Here is a 19,713-nt window from a genome sequence, read left to right on the forward strand (position 1 = left end):
GTGGCTGTGGCTGTGGTGTAGGCCTCAGCTGCAGCTCCTATTTGACCCATGGCCTGGGAATTTCTATTTGCCACGGGTGTGGCCCTAGAAAGAAAAAAAATGAGTAAATAAAATATATACCTATAAGATAGAAATCATTCACAGATAAAAAGGAAGGGAGTATTGAAACATGCTACAATATGTATAAATCTTGAAAATATCCTAAATGAAAGAAGCCAGTCACAAAAGGCACATATTGTAGGATTTCATTTATATTAAACATCTAGAATAGGAATATCCATAGACACAGAAAGTTGATTAGTGGTTATCTAGTGCTGCAAAATTGGGGATTGGGGGAGTAACTGCTAAGGATACTGAGTTTTGTTTGGGAGGTTATGAAATGTTCTAATATATCAGTATATTAGAGAGCACACAGAATTTAAGCTCACTGTGTGTGAAATCTCAGCATAGGCATACCTGTTCTGGTGTAATGGGTCATCACAGTTGTCAAGAGATCATATATATAAAAAGAATTCTATTAAAATTGCAGCTAGAATATTCACATTTTTCTCCAACTGAGAAGTTTTCCAGAATGGAACTTTAATCACTGGTTTCACTAGAGAAGCAGCATTCTGTAGCCAGCTTCCTCAGGGCACTCTTGATTTCCTTGTTTCTCAGACTATAAATGATAGGGTTTAACATGGGGGTTATAACACAGAATAGCACAGAGACTAGGATGTCCATGTCCAGGGAGTAGCCTTCTCTGGGTCTGTCATAGTTGAAATTAGCTGTTCCAAAGAAGACCACCACTACAGTGAGGTGGGATGCACAGGTAGAGAAGGCCTTGCTCCTGCCCTGAGCAGAGGGAATCCTAAGGATGGCAGAGATGATGAGTATGTAAGACACTGCAGTTAATAAGCAGGGGCTCAGGCCAATGGTGGCACTGGCCACATGGAGCACAAACTCATTGAGAGAGGTGTCTGAACAGGAGAGCTTCAGAAGCAATGGGACATCACAGAGAAAGTGGCTGATGTGATTGGGCCCGCACAGAGTGAGTGTGGCTGCCAGCACTGTGTGTGTCACAGAATTCACCAACCCACATAGCCAGGACCCTGTCACCAAACAAACACAGACCTTCATACCCATGAGGACTGGGTATTGAAGAGGGTGGCAGATGGCTACATAGCGGTCATAAGCCATAGCAGCCAATAAGACACATTCAGTGCCAGCACCTGTCACAAGGAAGAAAATCTGGGAGAGGCAGCCCCTGTAGGAGATGGTCTTCTTCTCCCGGAAGAAGTTCACCAGCGTGACTGGAATAGTAGTGGACGTGTAGCAGATGTCCAAGAAACTCAGGTTGCTGAGGAAATAATACATTGGGGTGTGGAGAGCAGAACTGATCCTGGTGGCCATTATTATGAGCACGTTTCCGAGAAGAGTTGTCAGGTAAATGACCAAGAAGACCAGGAAGAACAAGCCCTGTAGATTGGGGTGGTTGGAAAATCCCAAGAAGATGAGTTCAGTGACATCTGTTTGATTGTTCATTTCAAGTGGTGTCACAGCTACCAAAAAAAAATGAGAAAAAAAGAAGCCATAATGAGAACTACAAACCCAAATGGGCTTGTAAACTTATGGGGCCATGTAAAATAATATTGGATATAGAACAGTTTGGACTGTGGAGGGCAGTGTGGAGGAATGTCTTCAGACAGGCCAATTTTTCACTCAGCAGATCTAGTCAGCTCAGGCCCATGGACCACCCACAAATTTGCATGGCTACTGGCAGATTAAAATAAACACAGACTTGGTTAAAACCAACAAGCCACTAACCCATGGATTAGTATGAACTCACTACCTTGGTAATATCTACTTTCTATCATTGCCCTTTTTGCTAAGCATCTTAACTTTATCTAAGAAATAAAATTTCATTATGAACAATTAAGAAAATGTAGAAAAATATAAAGAATTTAATCAAGAATCAGAGTCAGTGCTGCTTTTCAGTGGACTCCATTGTAGGTTGTTTTCAGTTATGCAAATCTTGAGGTGGGATTATAGCTTAAAAATATTAGGCATACAAATTTGCAGACTGGAAAGAAAGAGGTAGTACTATCTATTCATAGAAGACATGATCCTATATATGGAAAATACCAAAGAATGCACAAGAAAACTACTAGAGCTCCTAAATAAGTTCAGCAAACTCACACACACATGAAATCATTTGTGTTTCTGTACACTAACAATGAATAATCCAAAAAGGAAGTTAAAAACCCCATTTACAATAACACTTAAAAGAATTAAGTACTTAGAATAAGTCTTACTCAATAGGTGAAAGACTTTACACTGAATACCACAAAGTAATGCTGAAAGAAATTAAAGGAAATATAAATCCCATGTTCACTGTTAAGAAGACTTAACATTGTTAAGATGTTAGTACTATCCAAAGTTATCTACAGATTCAACACAACTAATAACAAAATTCCAGTAGCCTTTTCCACAGAAATGGAAGAACCAATTCTCAAATTCATATGGAATTGCAAAGAGCCCCGAATAGTCAATGCAATCTTGATAAAGAACACTAAAGTTGGAGGGCTCATACTTGCTGACTTTGAAACTCACTACAAAGCAACAGTATTGTTCTAGCATGAGAGACATATAGACCAGTGGAATAAAATAGCCTAGAAATAAATTCTCACATATATGATTAATTGAGTTCAACAAGAATGGCAAGACCACTCAATGGAAGAAAAAATATTCTTTTCATAAGTGGTTCTGAGAAAACTGGGTCTCCGCATGCAAAAGAATGAAGTGGTCCCTTACCATATATAATACACAAAATTAACTCAAAGTATATTAAAGACCAAAATGTAAGAGCTAAAAATGTAATACTCATAGAAAACACTGGGGAGAAATCTTAATGTCATTGTATTTGGCAACTATTTCGTAGATATGACACCAAAATTACATGAAAACAAAAAGAAAAATAAATTTTACTTACGAAAATTAAGAAAATACCATCAAAGAGTACTATCAAGAAGCAAAAAGACAACCTATAGGATATTAGAAAATATTTGCAAGTCGTATATATGATAAAGACATATATCCAGAATGTATAAAGCATTCATACAACTCAACAACAGTAACAAAAAAACTAATAAAAATTTCAGTTAAGTTGCAAAATGCAAAGTCATTATACAAAAATGTTATACTTCTATACACTAAAAATAAACTCTCAGAAAGAAATGAAGAAAGCAATCCCACTTATAATTGTATCAAAAAAGAATTAAATACCTAGGAATAAATTTAACTATAGAGGTAAAATATAGGCACACTGAAAAGTCTAAGATATTGATGGAAGAGGATTGGTAGATGCAAACTATTACATTTAGAATGGATAAGGAATGAGGTCTTATTTAAGTACAGGGAACTATATCCAGTCTCTTGGGATAGAACATGATGGAGGATAGAATGAGGAAAAGAATGTAAATATATGTATGACTGGGTCACTATGCTGTACAGCAGAAATTGACAAAGCACTGTAAATCAGCTATCCTTTAATAAAAAATAAAACAATAAAGAAAAGCTGAAAAGAGAGAGTTGTTTTTCACCCAAGTTAGTAAACAGTCTTGTTATTGCTTATGCTCATCTATACAGCAATGTCAACAGAAAATATCATTTTTGTTGTGGATGTTGTCACCTAATGCTTTACTGCAGTGAGTTTTGCTCAAGTATTTAGTACAGTGAATAAAATAAATCTGAGTGCAGAATATTTAAAAAGAAAGATTTGATGAAAGAAATTAAAGAAGAGACAAACGAAGACATTCTGTATTCATTAATTGGGAAAATTACTATGTTAAAATGTCCACACTGCCCAAAGCAAACCCTATCAAAATTCCAACTGGCAATTTTCAAAGTACAAATAATAAAATTTGGTGTCACAAAAGACACCAAATAGCCAAAGATATCTTGAGAAAGAAGAACAAAGCTGGAGGCGTCATGTTCCCTAATTTTAAACTATATTACAAAGTTATAGTAAACAGTATAATATTGGCATAAAAAGGTGCATAGCACAGAATAGAGAGCCCAGAAATAAACCCACATATTATATATGGTCAATTAATTTATGACAAAGGGGCCAAAAATATACATTGAGGAAAGCATTGTCTCTTTTTAATCTATGAATATATAAAGCATTCCTACAATGCTTAAAATTATATTGGGGCATAGCTGATTTATAGTGTTGTGCTAGTTTCAGGTGTACAGAAAAGAAAATCAGTTATACATACACATATATTCATTCCTTTTCAGATTCTTTTCTCATACAGACACTACAGAGCATTAAGTAGATTTCCCTGTGCTATACAGTAGTTTCTTATTACTCATTCATTATATATATAATAGTGTGTATATGCCAATCCCAACCTCTCAATTTATCCCTCCCCCCAACTTTTTCCCTTTGGTGACCATAAGATTGGTTTTGAAATCTTTGAGTCTGTTTCTGTTTTATGAATAAGTTATTTTTTGTAATTTTTATTAGATTCCACATATTAGGGATCTCATATGATATTTGTCTTTCTCTGTCTGACTTGCTTCACTCAGTATGCTATCTTCAGGTCCATCCATGTTGCTATAAATAGTATTATTTCATTCATATTTTAAGAAGAAATAATACAGTATCACATAAACCTTTCAGAGGATAAAAACAGAATACTTCCCAACTTGGAAGTTATCGTTTTATGACAGCAGCATAATCTTGACACCAAAATGTAATAAGGTCTTCATAAGAAAAAAAACCTGCAAGTTGATATCCTTCATGAACATAGACATAAAGATTCTGAACAAAATACTGTCAAAAAGGATAATATGCTATGAACAATTATGATTTATTGCAAGAATATAAATTTGTTTTACCATTTAAAAATTAATCATTACCATCCTTATTTAATATAACAAAGGAAAAAAGATGTGAACATTCAGTAAATTCAGAAAAAGCACTTGACAAAATTCAACACCCATTCATAATAAAAAACAAAGATTCAGAAAACTGAGAATAAATGGGAACTCCCTCAATCTGGTAAAATGTATCCACAAAAACCCTACAGCTCATTTTATACTTAATAATGACACATTCTGTGTAACATATAAAACAAAAGAAGGACCCTCCCTCACCATTTCTATTAAAAATTGTACTAGCACAATAAGGCAAGAAAGATAAAAGGCATAAATGTTTGAAAGGAAGATGTCTACCAGTTTTACTCACAAATGTCATGATTGTGTAGAAAATCAAAAGGAATTAAAGTAATATTTAAGATAAATCTTAGGAAGCAAAGTCAATATACAAAGATTAATTGTATTTCAATAATCAACGAACCCTGAAACTGTAATTTAAAACAAAACTACTTGCAGTAGCTTTAATTATCAAGTATTTAGACATAAATTTAACAAAAAATTTGCAAGACCACTCCATTTTAAAATAAAAAATATGCTGAGAGAAATTACAGGCAAAAATCACCCTACAGATTCAATATAATCCAAATAAAAATTTCAGTAGTTCTTTTTGAGGAAATTACAAGCTGATTCTAAAATTTATATGGAAATTCAAAGGACATAGAATAATCGATATAACCCTGATGAATAAAAATAAAGTTGGAGAACTTTCACTTTTTATTTCAAGATTTAATGTAATTTTAAATAAGTAAGATAATGTGGCACTGTTGTAAGGAAAGACAAGTAAATTGATGGAACAGAATAGAGTTCAGAAATGAACCCACGGCATGTATTGGCAATTGATTTTCAATGAAGCTACCAAGGCCATTCAAAAGGTTAAAGAAAGATCTTTAAAATAAAGGGAGCTGGAGCAGCTGAAAATATGTATGAAAAGTAAAGAATCTTGAGAAATATGTATGAAAAATTAAGAAAAAAATGAACAATCCTACTTTATCAAAATTAATAACTTTGCTCTTCAAAAAATATTGAAAGATAAATAGCAATATATAAATTGGAAAAACATATTTATATCACAAAGGAACCATATCCAAAATATATTTTAAATGCCTACAAATCAATAACAAAAACATAAAAGACAGATAAACAACCCAATTGAAAAACTGGGAGACATAAACAGACATTTCACAAAACACTGTAGCTACATGGCCAGTAACTTTGGAAAAGATCAACATCAGGTAAATGCAAATTAAAACAATGTGAAATAGGAGATCTTAGAGAGGACATTCTTACCTGTTCCTGATCTTGGGGAAAAAGCATTCAGTATTTTACCATCAAATATAATGTTAAGTACAGGGTTTTTTAAAAGATGCCCTTAAACGTTAAGGAAGTTACAATCTATCCTTTACTAAGTGTTTCATTATGAGTGGATATTAAATGTTATTGAATTATTTTCTACATCTATTGAAATGTATTTTCTTATGATCCTACTATGGAATTCCAACTTCATATATGTTTGGTATTGTATAACAGCTCTCAGATACTCTGGGATTTGGGCATGTTTAGTTTTTTACTCATATTTCCCTTTGTGTTTTTGTATGTATCATTTCTTTAACATATTTTCAAGTGCACAGATTCTTCAGCTGATGAGCCATAAAAGGCATTCTTTATTTTCATCACTGTGGGTTTTTTTCTAGCATTTTTGTTTGATCTTTTCTTATTGTTTCCATCTCTCTGCTTAAATTACCTGTTTGATTTGCACATTTCTTACATTTTTCATTGAATCCCTTAACCTATGAATCCATGAATCATAGTAATTTAAAATTACTTGTTTGATAGTTTTCACATCTCTGTCATATCTGAGTTTGGTTCTCATGTTTGTTTCATCTCTTCAGAATATTTTGTTGTTGTCTTTTACCTTTTCATCCACCTCATAATTTTTGTTGAAACTGGACAGTTGGGACAGTAGAGACTGAGGTGATTTTGGGGAAGGATGAAGCTTGGAGATGAACATGTCTTCCCTTCTGCTAGACCTTTAGTGTAGGAATTTGGGTTAATCTCAGAAATAGTTGGTCTGAGTTAAGAGTTTGTTGTTTCCATGGTTATCTTCAATGCACTATAGATTTCAAATTTCTCTAGTGATTTCTTATGCTTGGTGCTAGGCAAGTTTGCCAGAGTTTTTATTTTTCTCAGATTTTACTCCCTGCCTGCCTTTGTGTCTTCCTTTCATACTACTATCCCCAGAGATAATCAGTTTATTGATTCCACTGTAACAATTGTATTCTACCATTAATTTTACTTATTGTTTGCTAACGGGTTAGTGGGGAACTGGGAGTGGAGTGGAAGATGGGGAAAGGGGAGCTGTTCTCTGATGGTCTGGTAAGTCTTCGTCTTAGGTCCTGTGAACCTGGGTCTTAGGGATGTGGCCTCTACAAGTGAACCTGCCCCTCTTTCACCTGTAGTACCAGTCCTAGCACATATTCCTGCCCCTCCCTGAGTGGTAGAACTTTTTGTCCTTATCCCTTCCCAGATACAGTATTTTCCCACAAAGATAATTTTTTATTACTTTTCTCTTGCAGATTACATCTTTACTTCTGTAGAAAAAAACATATGGTAGGTAAGTCTGGAAGTTTTTGTAGTCACTGCTAATTCCCCTGTCTTCCTCCCCTAGTCAACCCCATTTAGGGAATCTTTCTCAGAATACCTCTTGGTCTTTGCTGTGAGCATCTGGAGGAAAAGCAAGAGGGTACAAACCTTCTTGTCTGTGACACCCGGGAATTCACACTCTCATGTCAGTCCACATTTAGTGTTTAACAATTCATTAAATTCACAAAGAAGTTGAATCTTTCCAGCTTATCTAGCATCTGATGGCTTCTGCCTCAGGTTAAAAAAAAAAATGCTTTGTTCCCATTTCTCCCTGGAAGAGTCTATGCCTCCTCAGTTTTCTGTTTAGATGTTTGCCCTGCTACCTCAGTTCCCTAATGGGTTCAAGGAAAGACATTAATTTGCATTATTTTCAGCTTTACTGTTGTTTCTGCAATGCTAAAATCAACACTTTTTCCAGCTCTCTAAATCTCTGAGCTGAAATTGGAAGTCTATATAAAGGCTTTTGAAAACTAGTTGGAAGTTTCTAATAAAGTCAAACATACTGTTTTTCTATGACCCATTCTGAGGTATATATCCAAGAAAAGTAGGTGCATACCTCACAAAATTACTTGTATAATAATAATCAAAGCCAATTTGTTCGTAATAGTATAAACTAGGACTAAATACTATGTATAATGGGAGAATGGATACAAAAATGTGGTATATTCATGCAATGAAATACTACAGAATTATTTAAAATACTGATACATGTACAAATACTGATGAATCTAAAACACAATTGTACTTCTTCTTCCAATCTAGCTATTGAGAACCTTGTACCAGTATATTAAAGTGATTGTTCTTATAGAACTACCATATGATCTACCAATCCCACTCTTGGGCATATATCCAGACAAAATTATAGTTCAAAAAGATGTTCGCTCCCCTATGTTCATTGCAGCACTATTCACAATAGCCAAGACATGGGAACAATGTAAAAGTCCATCAGCAGATGAATGAATTGAGAAGATGTGGTATATATATATATATATACACACACACACACATATATATATACACATATACAACGGAATACTACTCAACCATAAAAAGAACAAAATAATGCCATTTGCAGCAACATGGATGCAACTAGAAATTCTCATACTAAGTGAAGTAAGTCAGAAAGAGAGAGACAAGTACCATATGATATCACTTATATGTGGAATCTAAAATATAGCACTAAAATATAAAATCTAAAGTATTCTATCTATAAAATAGAAACAGACTCATGGACATAGAGAACAGACTTGTGATTGTCAGGGGAGAGGTGGAAGGAAGGGGGATGGATGGGGAGTTTGGGGTTGATAGATGCAAACTATTGCTTTAGAATGGATAAGCAATGAGGTCATATTACATAGCTCAAGGAGTCATAGCCAGTCTTTGGGGATAGATCATGATGGAAGATAACATGTGAAAAAAGAATGTGTATAACACACACACACACACACACACACACACACACACACACACACACACACACACACATATATATACGTACATGTATGTATGACTGGGTCACTATGCTGCACAGCATAAATTGACACAACATGGTAAATCAACTATACTCTAATAAAAATAAATAAAACAAACAAAAAAGAAATTAGCATAACCTTGTAAATCAACAATATTTTAATAAAAAATTAAAACTTTTAAAAAGTGATCATTCTACTTGAATAAATAAAATGGAAGAAAGACTTAATTTGTACTATAGTAGGTAGCTGTTTAAAAGAAGTTCACAAATAGGCAAAACTAATCTATGGTGATAATGTAAGTATAGTAGTTACCTTTAGATAACACTGATGGGAAGGGAGTATTAAAGAATTTTCCAGGGTGATAGAAATGTTCTATATCTTAACTTGAGTAGTGGTTACATGGATGCACATATGCATATATGTAAAAATTCATCAACTTGTAAACTTAGGATTTGTGCATTTTACTCTATGTGAAATATAATTCACTTTTTAAAAATAAAATGAGAAAGAGATAAAAACAGGAGGTATTTTTAATTCAATTTTCATTTCAGTATTGGTCAGACCCAAGTCTATCCAATCACTAAAACCTCCAAGTATTTCCCCTATTTTATCATCTTTTTACTTCCCCTCTACTGCAGTTACAGTTACAGTTCATCACCTTTTTTTTTTTTGTCTTTTTGCTGTTTCTAGGGCCACTCCCCGCAGCATGTGGAGGTTCCCAGGCTAGGGGTCAAGTTGAAGCTGTAGCCACCAGCCTATACCAGAGCCACAGCAACGCGGGATCCAAGCTACATCTGCAACCTACACCACAGCTCATGGCAACGCCGGATCCCTAACCCACTGAGCAAGGCCAGGGATCAAACCTGCAACTTCATGGTTCCTAGTGGGATTCGTTAACCACTGAGCCACAACGGGAACTCCTCATCACCTTTCATCTGGACCTTTTTAACTGCCCTCAGATAGTTTCCCTGTCTACAGTCTTGCCCCTTCAAGCATGTACAGGCATAATGATTAATGATTCACAATGATGAATTCACTCTTCTCAGAATGATTAATTTGGACTGAACCTAGTTGATAGTCCCATGTGCCTTGGACTACAGATGAAAAGTAATGCTCACAATGTGTGTGTGTGTCTGTGTCTGTGTGTGTGTTTTGGCGTGCATGTTTTACGGGAGATGTTCCATGTGTGAGAACACTGTCCTATAAGCAAAAAGATGGCAGGTTTTCATCCAAGGCAATCTTGATGGCAGAAATCTCAGGTAAAGTAGACTGCATGGGTCTGTCCAGTCCCAGACCTGGGACTTCTGTTGTCCTCATGTTTATAGGAGAAAGGATCTAGAGGTCTATGGGACACTAGCGTACTTGCCGGAGAGCTGCGCTGCTACCAGAGGAAGGAGGATTGCAGAATTCTGAGCTTTGCTGGCAGCCACCTCATCTATAGTTGCAGCCCTAATCCCTGGAGATTCCTAGTAGTTGCAGAGACCTGGTAGGCCAATCCTGGCTGGTTGCTATCAAACTCCATGGTTAATTCTAAGAAGCCTAGTGATTGTCACTTAAAGCACAACTTTATTAGCTACCCCAGAGGGGGTGTTAGGGAAGCAGCTGCTTGGGGGAATAGGACTGGCATGTGGCGGCAGTGTCAGACATGCTCTCTGAACAAGCTCCTTGGAAAAAAAACCCAAAACTGAATAGTCCTCCAACAGGGGTCTCAGAAAGTATCCCATCTTTCCTCATGGGCAGCAGGCAGTCCAGATGTCTAGGCTGCCCGGGAGCTAGGCTTTGGTGTGAGAATGGGCAGGCATGGTTGCAAAGTATCAGCAATGGCCCACAGGCAATGTTCTAGGTGAGGACAAACTGGAAGCAGGGGACATCTGGAAGGTAATAGCCTGGGTTTTAGAAAACTATTAGCTTTAAGAAACTGTTAAGTCTACAGATACAGAAAATGCATGTGTATCCATACACAGAATCTTCCATGTAATTTCAGTGGGGTCATATAATTGTGAACCCATCTCCAGAGTCTCTAATTGTTGACATGCCTTGGTTAAAACACCTTTGTCCAAGAGAATAGTCTGAAAACTAAAACCAAATTAAATTAAAACTGTCTGTAGCTGAAGATGTAGAGTTTGAGGAACTGGAGAAAAATCCATGAAGCAGCAATTCATAGAGGAAACATGTTTGGAGCACTTTGAAGTTGACAGGTATCTGAGAATGGTGAGTCAGTGTGGGCAGGGTAGGGTCATTAATTATAACAGGAGATGAATGAAGTGCAGCTGATATGGGGAGATGAGACAGTGGATTATGTCTGAGTGATGCTGAGTGTTAGGTAGCTGTGGGATATCTATGTGGAAATGCCCAATAGGCAGTTGAAAATAAAGGATTTAACTTTAGGAAACAGGCTAAGCCTGTTTAGAAATAGATACAGGAGTTACTGTCTTGAAAGTAACTTTGATTCCATGGGTATACATGAAATCAACCAAGGAGAATAGATACAGTAAGAAGAGACGAAGGCTAAGGTGGCACTCTTGTGATCCCCAAAGTTCACAAGGAGTCTGGTGGAAGATGTGTCCAAGAAAGTTTACTGATACCACTCTCCCCTGGTTGACTGTAGGCATCCCTTCACAGTAAAACATGTTAGATTTAAGATAATTTGCATGTCCCTTTAGAAAATCCTTATTAATATGTGTGCTATCATTTGTTTTTTCTATCAACTGCATGGATTGATTTCAGTTCATTAAAAATCAGTAACAGTCATTTCTCTTAACTCATGATATTGAAAAGGTAACCAACATCTTTTATAGGTATATATCTATGTTTACTCACAGAAAGAGATAAAATCCTTCATGGAAAGTAGTCCCACAAAGAGAAGGTGATGCATTATCTGTGTATAACTAAATTGCCGAATTGAACTTTAAATATTTAGTGATTTCTAAAAATATAGTTTCTGAAGGTGCACATACTACTTATCTTAAATGTTTTATAATATAATTTTAAGTCCACCCCTGAGGAACGTATTCATGGGGCAAATATATAACTGCGATGGAAACAGAACCATAATAAGATTTTTTTCTTGGGCTGACCTGCTGGTCTAATTTTTTGTAAGCTAGGAGTATAGGGCAAGGAGTGATATTTATTTCATTTTCCATATTACCGATGTTCATACCATATAGGGTAACAATGGTGAATCATTGTCATCAACATCAAAATTCATAATAAACAAGAACCATTTACACACTAGAGTTTATATGATACTCCCAACTCTTGCCTCTTAGAATTTACATGCTATTACACATGAGTAGACAATCTCAATCTCAAATCCTCTAATTTATGGTAATGACCTTTCTCTCCACTGTTTAGTGAGGGTAGACTTTATAGTATAAATATATTGAAGATGAAGTTTTCAATGCTAGTTGTGTATACAAAAATGTCTAGCTTGAAAGGAATTTTGTTGAATTTAGTTTAAAATATATATGTTTTTATTTAAAGATTAAAATAAGTTCAATATTACTCACCCAATCCAAAAAAAACAAAAACCTCAATGAGGTACTTTGAAAAGAAGCAACTTTTACATAGCTGAATTTAACCAAGATTTTCCAAACAAATGAATAGAGATACACATTAGATAATAATAGCTAACACTCAGGAAATGTTTTATTGACCAACCTTGGGGGTTTATTCCCTTCAAGGAAAATATCTATTCATACTTAATTCTAGTAATACAAAGCAAAAGCAATGATTAAAAATATAAATATCATTTTCATGTTGCCTAGTAAATTGTGTACCTACTTACACACACACACACACACACACACACACACACACACACACACCGATTAGTAAGAGCACTCAAGATAATTTTTCTAAAAGAAGGTCCAGAAGATCTGAGGTGTCCATGTCAAATTAATTTGTTGTTGTGATACATAAGCTATTTTCACTTTGTCCCAGATTTCTATTTGTACCCTCCCCATTATATGGGCATGTAGAACCAGATAAAATATTCAGAAGTCATCAAATACGCAAATGCTTCTCAAATTTTAAGTGCATGTAAATCACGTGTATTTCTCTCAAGGGAAATGGATGGAGTTCCCCTTCATCTGAGTCTATGGTAATAACGGTAAACACGACTTTGTTCTTACCTGTTTGGCTTTGGAAAATTACACCAACAAATTTGTGAGCAATGTGTTTTCCTCTCCTTTTGTAAGTAGCGCGAATACCAATACTATGCCTCCCATTTATGCTTTAAGCATGTCCTATGAATTACTTTGTGAATTCTCGATGAAACTTGAAAGTGTAAGTACTTTGTTAGCTCTGTTCGCAGTGAGAAAACAGAGACTCAAACTTTCAAAAGATTATCCTAGTGGTCTGAATTCAGAGCCTCAGTTTTGACCACTGAGTAATATTTCTTCCCCTTGTAATGGATCAGTGATGAGATACTTGCTCGAAACTCCATTTGCTTGCTTCAAGTATTTCTTGGTAGTCCACTTAGCCACATTGTCAAACATACATTGAATTGAAATCTCCTCACCCTTGGGCTTAACTGACAGAATATCTGTTCTTCCTTTGTCTTTTTTAGGCTTGCAACTTCTTGTTTCACTAAATTAATTTAGACTAGATAAGAAAGCATTTTATCATAATATATAGAGAGTAATGAGATCCCCTCACTGGAGATGTTCAAGAAAAAGCTAGATTGCTACATCTCCTGCAAAGAGGAATGATTTAAGTCTCAAGTGAAGATTATTTGAATTGCTTCTACAGTTGCTTTCAGCCCTCAGACACCACTGTTCTACCAGTGGCATTGCATTCCTGAAAACACGACATAATTAAGACTGTAAAAATTTCATCTTCCTATGACTGGATGAGACTGAATACATTACTGTACTCTTTAGCTTTTACCTGGAAAATCCCCATTTTGCATTTATGAACATCCTTTGGGATGAAAACATTCCACATGGCTAAAATCTCCCTGGCCCAATGTTATGTCAGACTTAGATAAATTGATAGATCCTACATTTTTTATAATATTTACGTTTTTAGAAAAGTTTTTATTTTGAAATATGCAGAGAATCACAGAAATTTATAAAGACGTATGGGAGCCTCCTCGTTATATTTTTAAAATTAAAAGTTTTATTGACTTTTCTTTTGTTAATGTGGTGTATGACGTTGATTGATTTGCGTATGCTGAGCCATCCTTGTGAACCTTGGATGAACCCCACCTGGTCATGGTGTATGATCTTTTTGATATGTTGTTGGATTCGGTTGGCTAAAATTTTGTTGAGAATTTTTGGGTCTATATTCATCAAAGATATTGGCTTATAGTTTTCTTTTTTGGTGGTATCTTTGTCTGGTTATGGAATTAGGGTGATGGTGGAGTCATAGAATGTCTTTGGGAGTGTTCCTTCTTCTTAAACCTTTTGAAAAAGTTTAAGGAGGATGGGCACCAGATCCTCTTTGTATGTTTGGTAGAATTTGCCTGTGAAGCCATCTGGTCCTGGGCTTTTATTTGTAGGAAGTGTTTTTATGACATATTCTATTTCATTTCTAGTGATGGGTCTGTTCAGTTGGTCTATTTCTTCTTGATTCAGTTTTGGCAGGCTGTAAGATTCTAGAAAGTTGTCCGTTTCTTCCAAATTGTAAAATTTGTTGGCATATTGTTGTTCATAGTATTCTCTTATGGTTTTTTGTATTTCTGCAGTATCTGTTGTGATTTCTCCTTTTTCATTTATAATATTGTTTATCTGGCCATTAACAAAAGTCAAAAACTATATGATCATCTCAATAGAGGCAGAAAAAGCATTTGACAAAGTCCAACATCCATTCATGATCAAAACTCTCACCAAAGTGGGTATAGAGGGAACATTCCTTAACATAATCAAAGCCATTTATGACAAACCCACAGCAAATATAATACTCAATGGAGAAAAGCTGAAAGCCTGCCTGCTAAAATCTGGAACAAGACAAGGATGCCCACTCTCATTACTGCTATTCAGCATAGTTTTGGAAGTCCTAGCCACAGCAATTAGACAAACAAAAGAAATAAAGGGCACCCAAATAGGAAGAGAAGAGATAAAACTGTCACTGTATGCAGACGACATGATACTATACATAGAAAACCCTAAGGACTCAACCCAAAAACTACTTGAACTGAGCAAGGAATTCAGCAAAGTAGCAGATACAAGATTATCATTCAGAAATCAGTCGCATTTCTGTATACTAACAATGAAATATTAGAAAAGGAATACAAAAATACAATACCTTTTCAAATTGCACCCCCAAAAACCAAATACCTAGGAATACACCTGACCAAGGAGGTAAAAGACTTATATGCCGAGAACTATAAAACATTAATCAAGGAAATTAAAGAAGATGTAAAGAAATGGAAAGATACTCCATGTTCCTGGATTGGAAAAATCAATATTGTAAAAATGGCCATACTACCCAAAGCAATCTACAGACTCAATGCAATCCCTGTCAAATTACCCATGACGTTTTTCACAGAACTACAACAAACAATCCACAGATTTATATGGAACCACAAAAGACCCAGAATTGCCAAAGCAATCCTGAGAAACAAAAACCAAACAGGAGGCATAACTCTCCCGGACTTTAGGCACTATTATAAAGCCACAGTCATCAAGACAGTGTGGTACTCGTACCAAAACATACATACAGACTAATGGAACAGAATAGAGAACCCAGAAATAAACCCTGACACCTATGGTCCATTATCTTTGACAAAGGAGGCAAGAACATAAAATGGGGAAAACAAAGTCTATTCAGCAAGTATTGCTGGGAAACCTGGACAGCTGCATGCAAATCAGTGAAGCTAGAACACACCCTCACATCATGCACAAAAATAAACTGAAAATGGCTGAAAGACATACATGTAAGACAAGACACCATCAAACACCTAGAAGAGAACATAGGCAAAGCATTCTCTGACACCACCCTTACAAATGTTTTCTCACATCATTCTCCCAAGGCAACAGAAATAAGAGCAAAAATAAACCAATGGGACCTAATCAAACTGACAGGCTTTTGCACAGCAAAGGAAACCAAAAGGGAAACAAAAAGACAACTTACAGAATGGGAGAAAATAGTTTCAAACGATGCAACGGACAAGGGCTTAATCTCTAAAATATACAAGCAATTTTACACCTCAACTGCAAAAAAGCCAACCACCCAATGGAAAAATGGGCAAAAGACCTGAATAGACTTGTTCTCCAAGGAAGAAGATATACAGATGGCCAACAAGCACATGAAAAAAGGCTCAACGTCCCTGACTATTAGAGAAATGCAAACCAAAACTACCATGAGATACCACCTCACACCAGGCAGAATGGCCATCATCAATAGGTCCACAAATAACAAGTGCTGGAGGGGATGTGGAGAAAAGGGAACCCTCCTTCACTGTTGGTGGGAATGTAAGCTGGTACAACCACTATGGAGAACAGATAGAGGTACCTCAGAAAACTATACATAGACATATGACCCAGCAATCCCACTCTTGGGCATATATCTGGACAAAACTTTCCTTAAAAAAGGCACATGCACCCACATGTTCATTGCAGCACTATTCGCAATAGCCAAGATGTGGAAACAACCCAAATGTCCATTGGCAGATGATTGGATTAGGAAGATGTGCTACACATATACACAATAGAATACTACTGAGCCATAAAAAAGAACAAAATAATGCCATTTGCCACAACATGGATGGAACTAGAGACTCTCATGCTGAGTTAAATAAGTCAGAAAGACAAATACCATATGATATCACTTATAACTGGAATCTAGTAATCACAAATGAATGTTTCTACCTGAAAAAGAAATCATAGACTTGGAGATAGACTTGCAGCTGCCCCAGGGAAGAGGGAGGGAGTGGGATGGATTGGGAGCTTGGGGTTAATAGATGCAGACTATTGCCTTTGGAATGGATTCACAATGAGATCCTTCTGTGTAGCATTGAGAACTATGTCTAGATACTTACATCACAACACAACAATGGGAGGAAAAAGTATGTATACGTGTATATGTAACTTGGTCCCCATGCTGTACAGAAGAAAAATAATTTTTTAAAAGTTTTATTGGATTTTAAATTTCAAAAAAAAGCACATGCTCACTGAAAAATATCCCTGAGATCCAAGACCTGTCAAGTGGAAATGGAGCATCTTCACCCTTACACCACCATCTACACAGTATCACTGTTAACACTTTTGTGTGTGTCCTTCTAGTCCTTTGTTTATATGCATATAAGATTGACCCTATGAAATAAGCAAGAGTACAGATAGTCCCAGCTTCATTTCCATCCTTGCATAATTTCCCCCAAAATCCTATGACTGTCATTAATAACAGCTACTATTATATAATAGTAGCTACTGTTTATGGAGTATTTATGATGTACAAGGCACTGGGCAGTGTGCTTTGTATACACAATCTCATGTATGTATGACAACAACCTTAAATATTTTATTGGGGCTTGCAGGGGAGGAAACTGATGCTTAAGGTTGAACAGCTCCTATCATAGCTTGGAATATAATCCCATCTATCTGACTTTAAGAGCCATAATTGAAAGTTCATTGTACAACTAAACTATTTCATGGAATAAGAAATTTAAAAAGAACCACATAGGGAAAATATCTACACCATTTAATTTTCTTGACAATTCAATCAAGTCAGTACACACTCAAAAACTCACAAAAACAAAAAAGTTACTGGTAACATCAAAATCAGTTTCTTGGATTTATGCTTACTAAAGGAGTTGAGCGATTGGCTCTTTTATCTTTCTACTATTGTTCCTACCCTGGGCAGCTCCATTCTGAGAGCATGAGTTGTTTATTGGGCAAGGATTTATCAATATATATTTCTGCCCCAAACGTGATATAAATGATCATTTCTTAACCAGTGTGTTAAGAGTATGGCTCTCTAGGGATTCCAAAGGTAATTACACCTGTCCCCCAGCTTATTCCATGGACAGTACAGAGCCATTGTTAAAATTTGAGTTCCTCCTCATGAATATGGTTACCAGAGTGAAGAAGGACTGGCCTCCACTGATGACCTCTCCAGGAGAGGGCATCTCAAGTCCTTGACCCTGCCATCAGGGAGCCCCATCCTCTCAGTGGCTTCTGATCCCCCTGTCTACTGAAGCTGAGTGGAATGCAAAGACCACTTACAGACAATCCACAATGAAGTCAGTGGAAAAGAAAATGTACAAAATCCAGCACTGCAGTCAGGTCCAGAGAGAAAAAAGAGACCGAGAAGGGACAGCTCTGCTGAACATGGGAGTGCATTTCTAACCAGCAATTTTGGTGCAAATGGCTTTCTGACCTAATAAAACTAACATTAGGTGGGGGCAATAATGTGGCACCATAGCTCCTTGGCCTGTGGTAGTCCTAGTGTACTCCTTTCCTGTAAGAGCAGTGGTTCCACTGAGACCATATGGTGGCTATGGCTCAGTTCAGAACCAGAGAGCAGCAACTCTGCTTCTTTCTTTTCCAATTAATAAATCATTTCCAAGGCAAATGAGTGAGAATGAAATGATATAGGAATAACTCTGAATCTATGATATTTCTTTCTTAAAAAACAGTGTAGTGGCCATGGCTCAGTTCCCAACCAGAGAGCAGCAACTCTGCTTCTTTCTTTCCCAATCAATAAATCATCTCCAAGGCAAATGAGTGAGAATGAAATTATATAGGAATAACTCTGAATCTATGATATTTCTTCTTTATAGGAGAAGCAAATGATTCACAAACTTCAGGGCTTTATTACAGTTGATAAATCACTTGCAACACATCTCCCAAACATCAGTGTGTTGCAACATAAAGATAAGAACCCCCAGGTTAGTGAACAAAAAACTTTCCAAATATGTTTTATGTGAATTTAATTACCTTTTATTGAATCAAGTATTTTGTGTGCCCTTAAAGTCATACAGTAATGTAGCATAGGAGATAGGCTTCTTCCCTGATAATATTTCATTCTATCTTGCTTGTCAAAATTAGAGTAGGAATAATACTATGCATTATATGTTATTTACCATGGACACATTTCCCTCTCACAGTATCTTACTTAAGGAATTCAAGCATCCTTCAGGCTTTCAAATCACAAGGTCATTTCAACTTTGGTTTTATTATTATTATTATGGTATACATTGATACACACAAAACTTACTTTAAACTTATGTCATTACGTAAATGTCATGAAATTGGTAATGAAATATACATTTAATATTTTATAATATGCTCTTAAGAAGTCTATATATCCTGACACTTGGCAGAGTTTTTCTCGATTGTGATAGTACATAAACTACTTACCACTGACTCTTGCTGAAGGCCTTGGATTTCCAACTTTGGTGGCAGGACTTGCTGGGCTCACTCCAGTTCCTTCACTGGGAAGGAACAGGCTGTTGACTGTCATGTATCATGAGGGGGCCTTCAAATCTGGGAGCTGTCTTGAGCATGCTCGTTGCCTAATGCAAGAGTTGAATATCCTTCTTTGATCTCTCCAGGAACTCATTTTTCTAGAATGGACATTTGTAAATGTCTATGGACCAATTTTATGGATGTACCCATATAATCTCTCTCCAAGCAGCTGTTCTGGGACTCCTCAAAGTGCAAACACCACTCAAGGGCAAAAGTCTGATTAGAAACTGATATGAATACAAATTAACTCTCTTGTGGATTAATTA

General features: G+C 36.1%; 1 protein-coding gene and 1 pseudogene across 1 annotated transcript; both read right to left on the minus strand.

Moving 5' to 3' along the window:
* Positions 1-579: 579 nt before the first annotated feature.
* LOC125128729 (olfactory receptor 5V1-like) lies at positions 580-1,533 on the minus strand. Its single transcript, XM_047782905.1, has one exon. It carries the CDS (start codon positions 1,522-1,524, stop codon positions 580-582), a length of 945 nt encoding a protein of 314 aa, XP_047638861.1. The 5' UTR covers positions 1,525-1,533.
* A 3,166-nt stretch (positions 1,534-4,699) lies between these two features.
* LOC125128730 (olfactory receptor 1052-like) overlaps positions 4,700-19,713 on the minus strand; it is a 109,900-nt pseudogene continuing 94,886 nt past the window's right edge.

This window comes from Phacochoerus africanus, chromosome 6, assembly GCF_016906955.1.
Source record: "Phacochoerus africanus isolate WHEZ1 chromosome 6, ROS_Pafr_v1, whole genome shotgun sequence".
In the NCBI taxonomy this organism is placed as follows: Eukaryota; Metazoa; Chordata; class Mammalia; order Artiodactyla; family Suidae; genus Phacochoerus; species Phacochoerus africanus.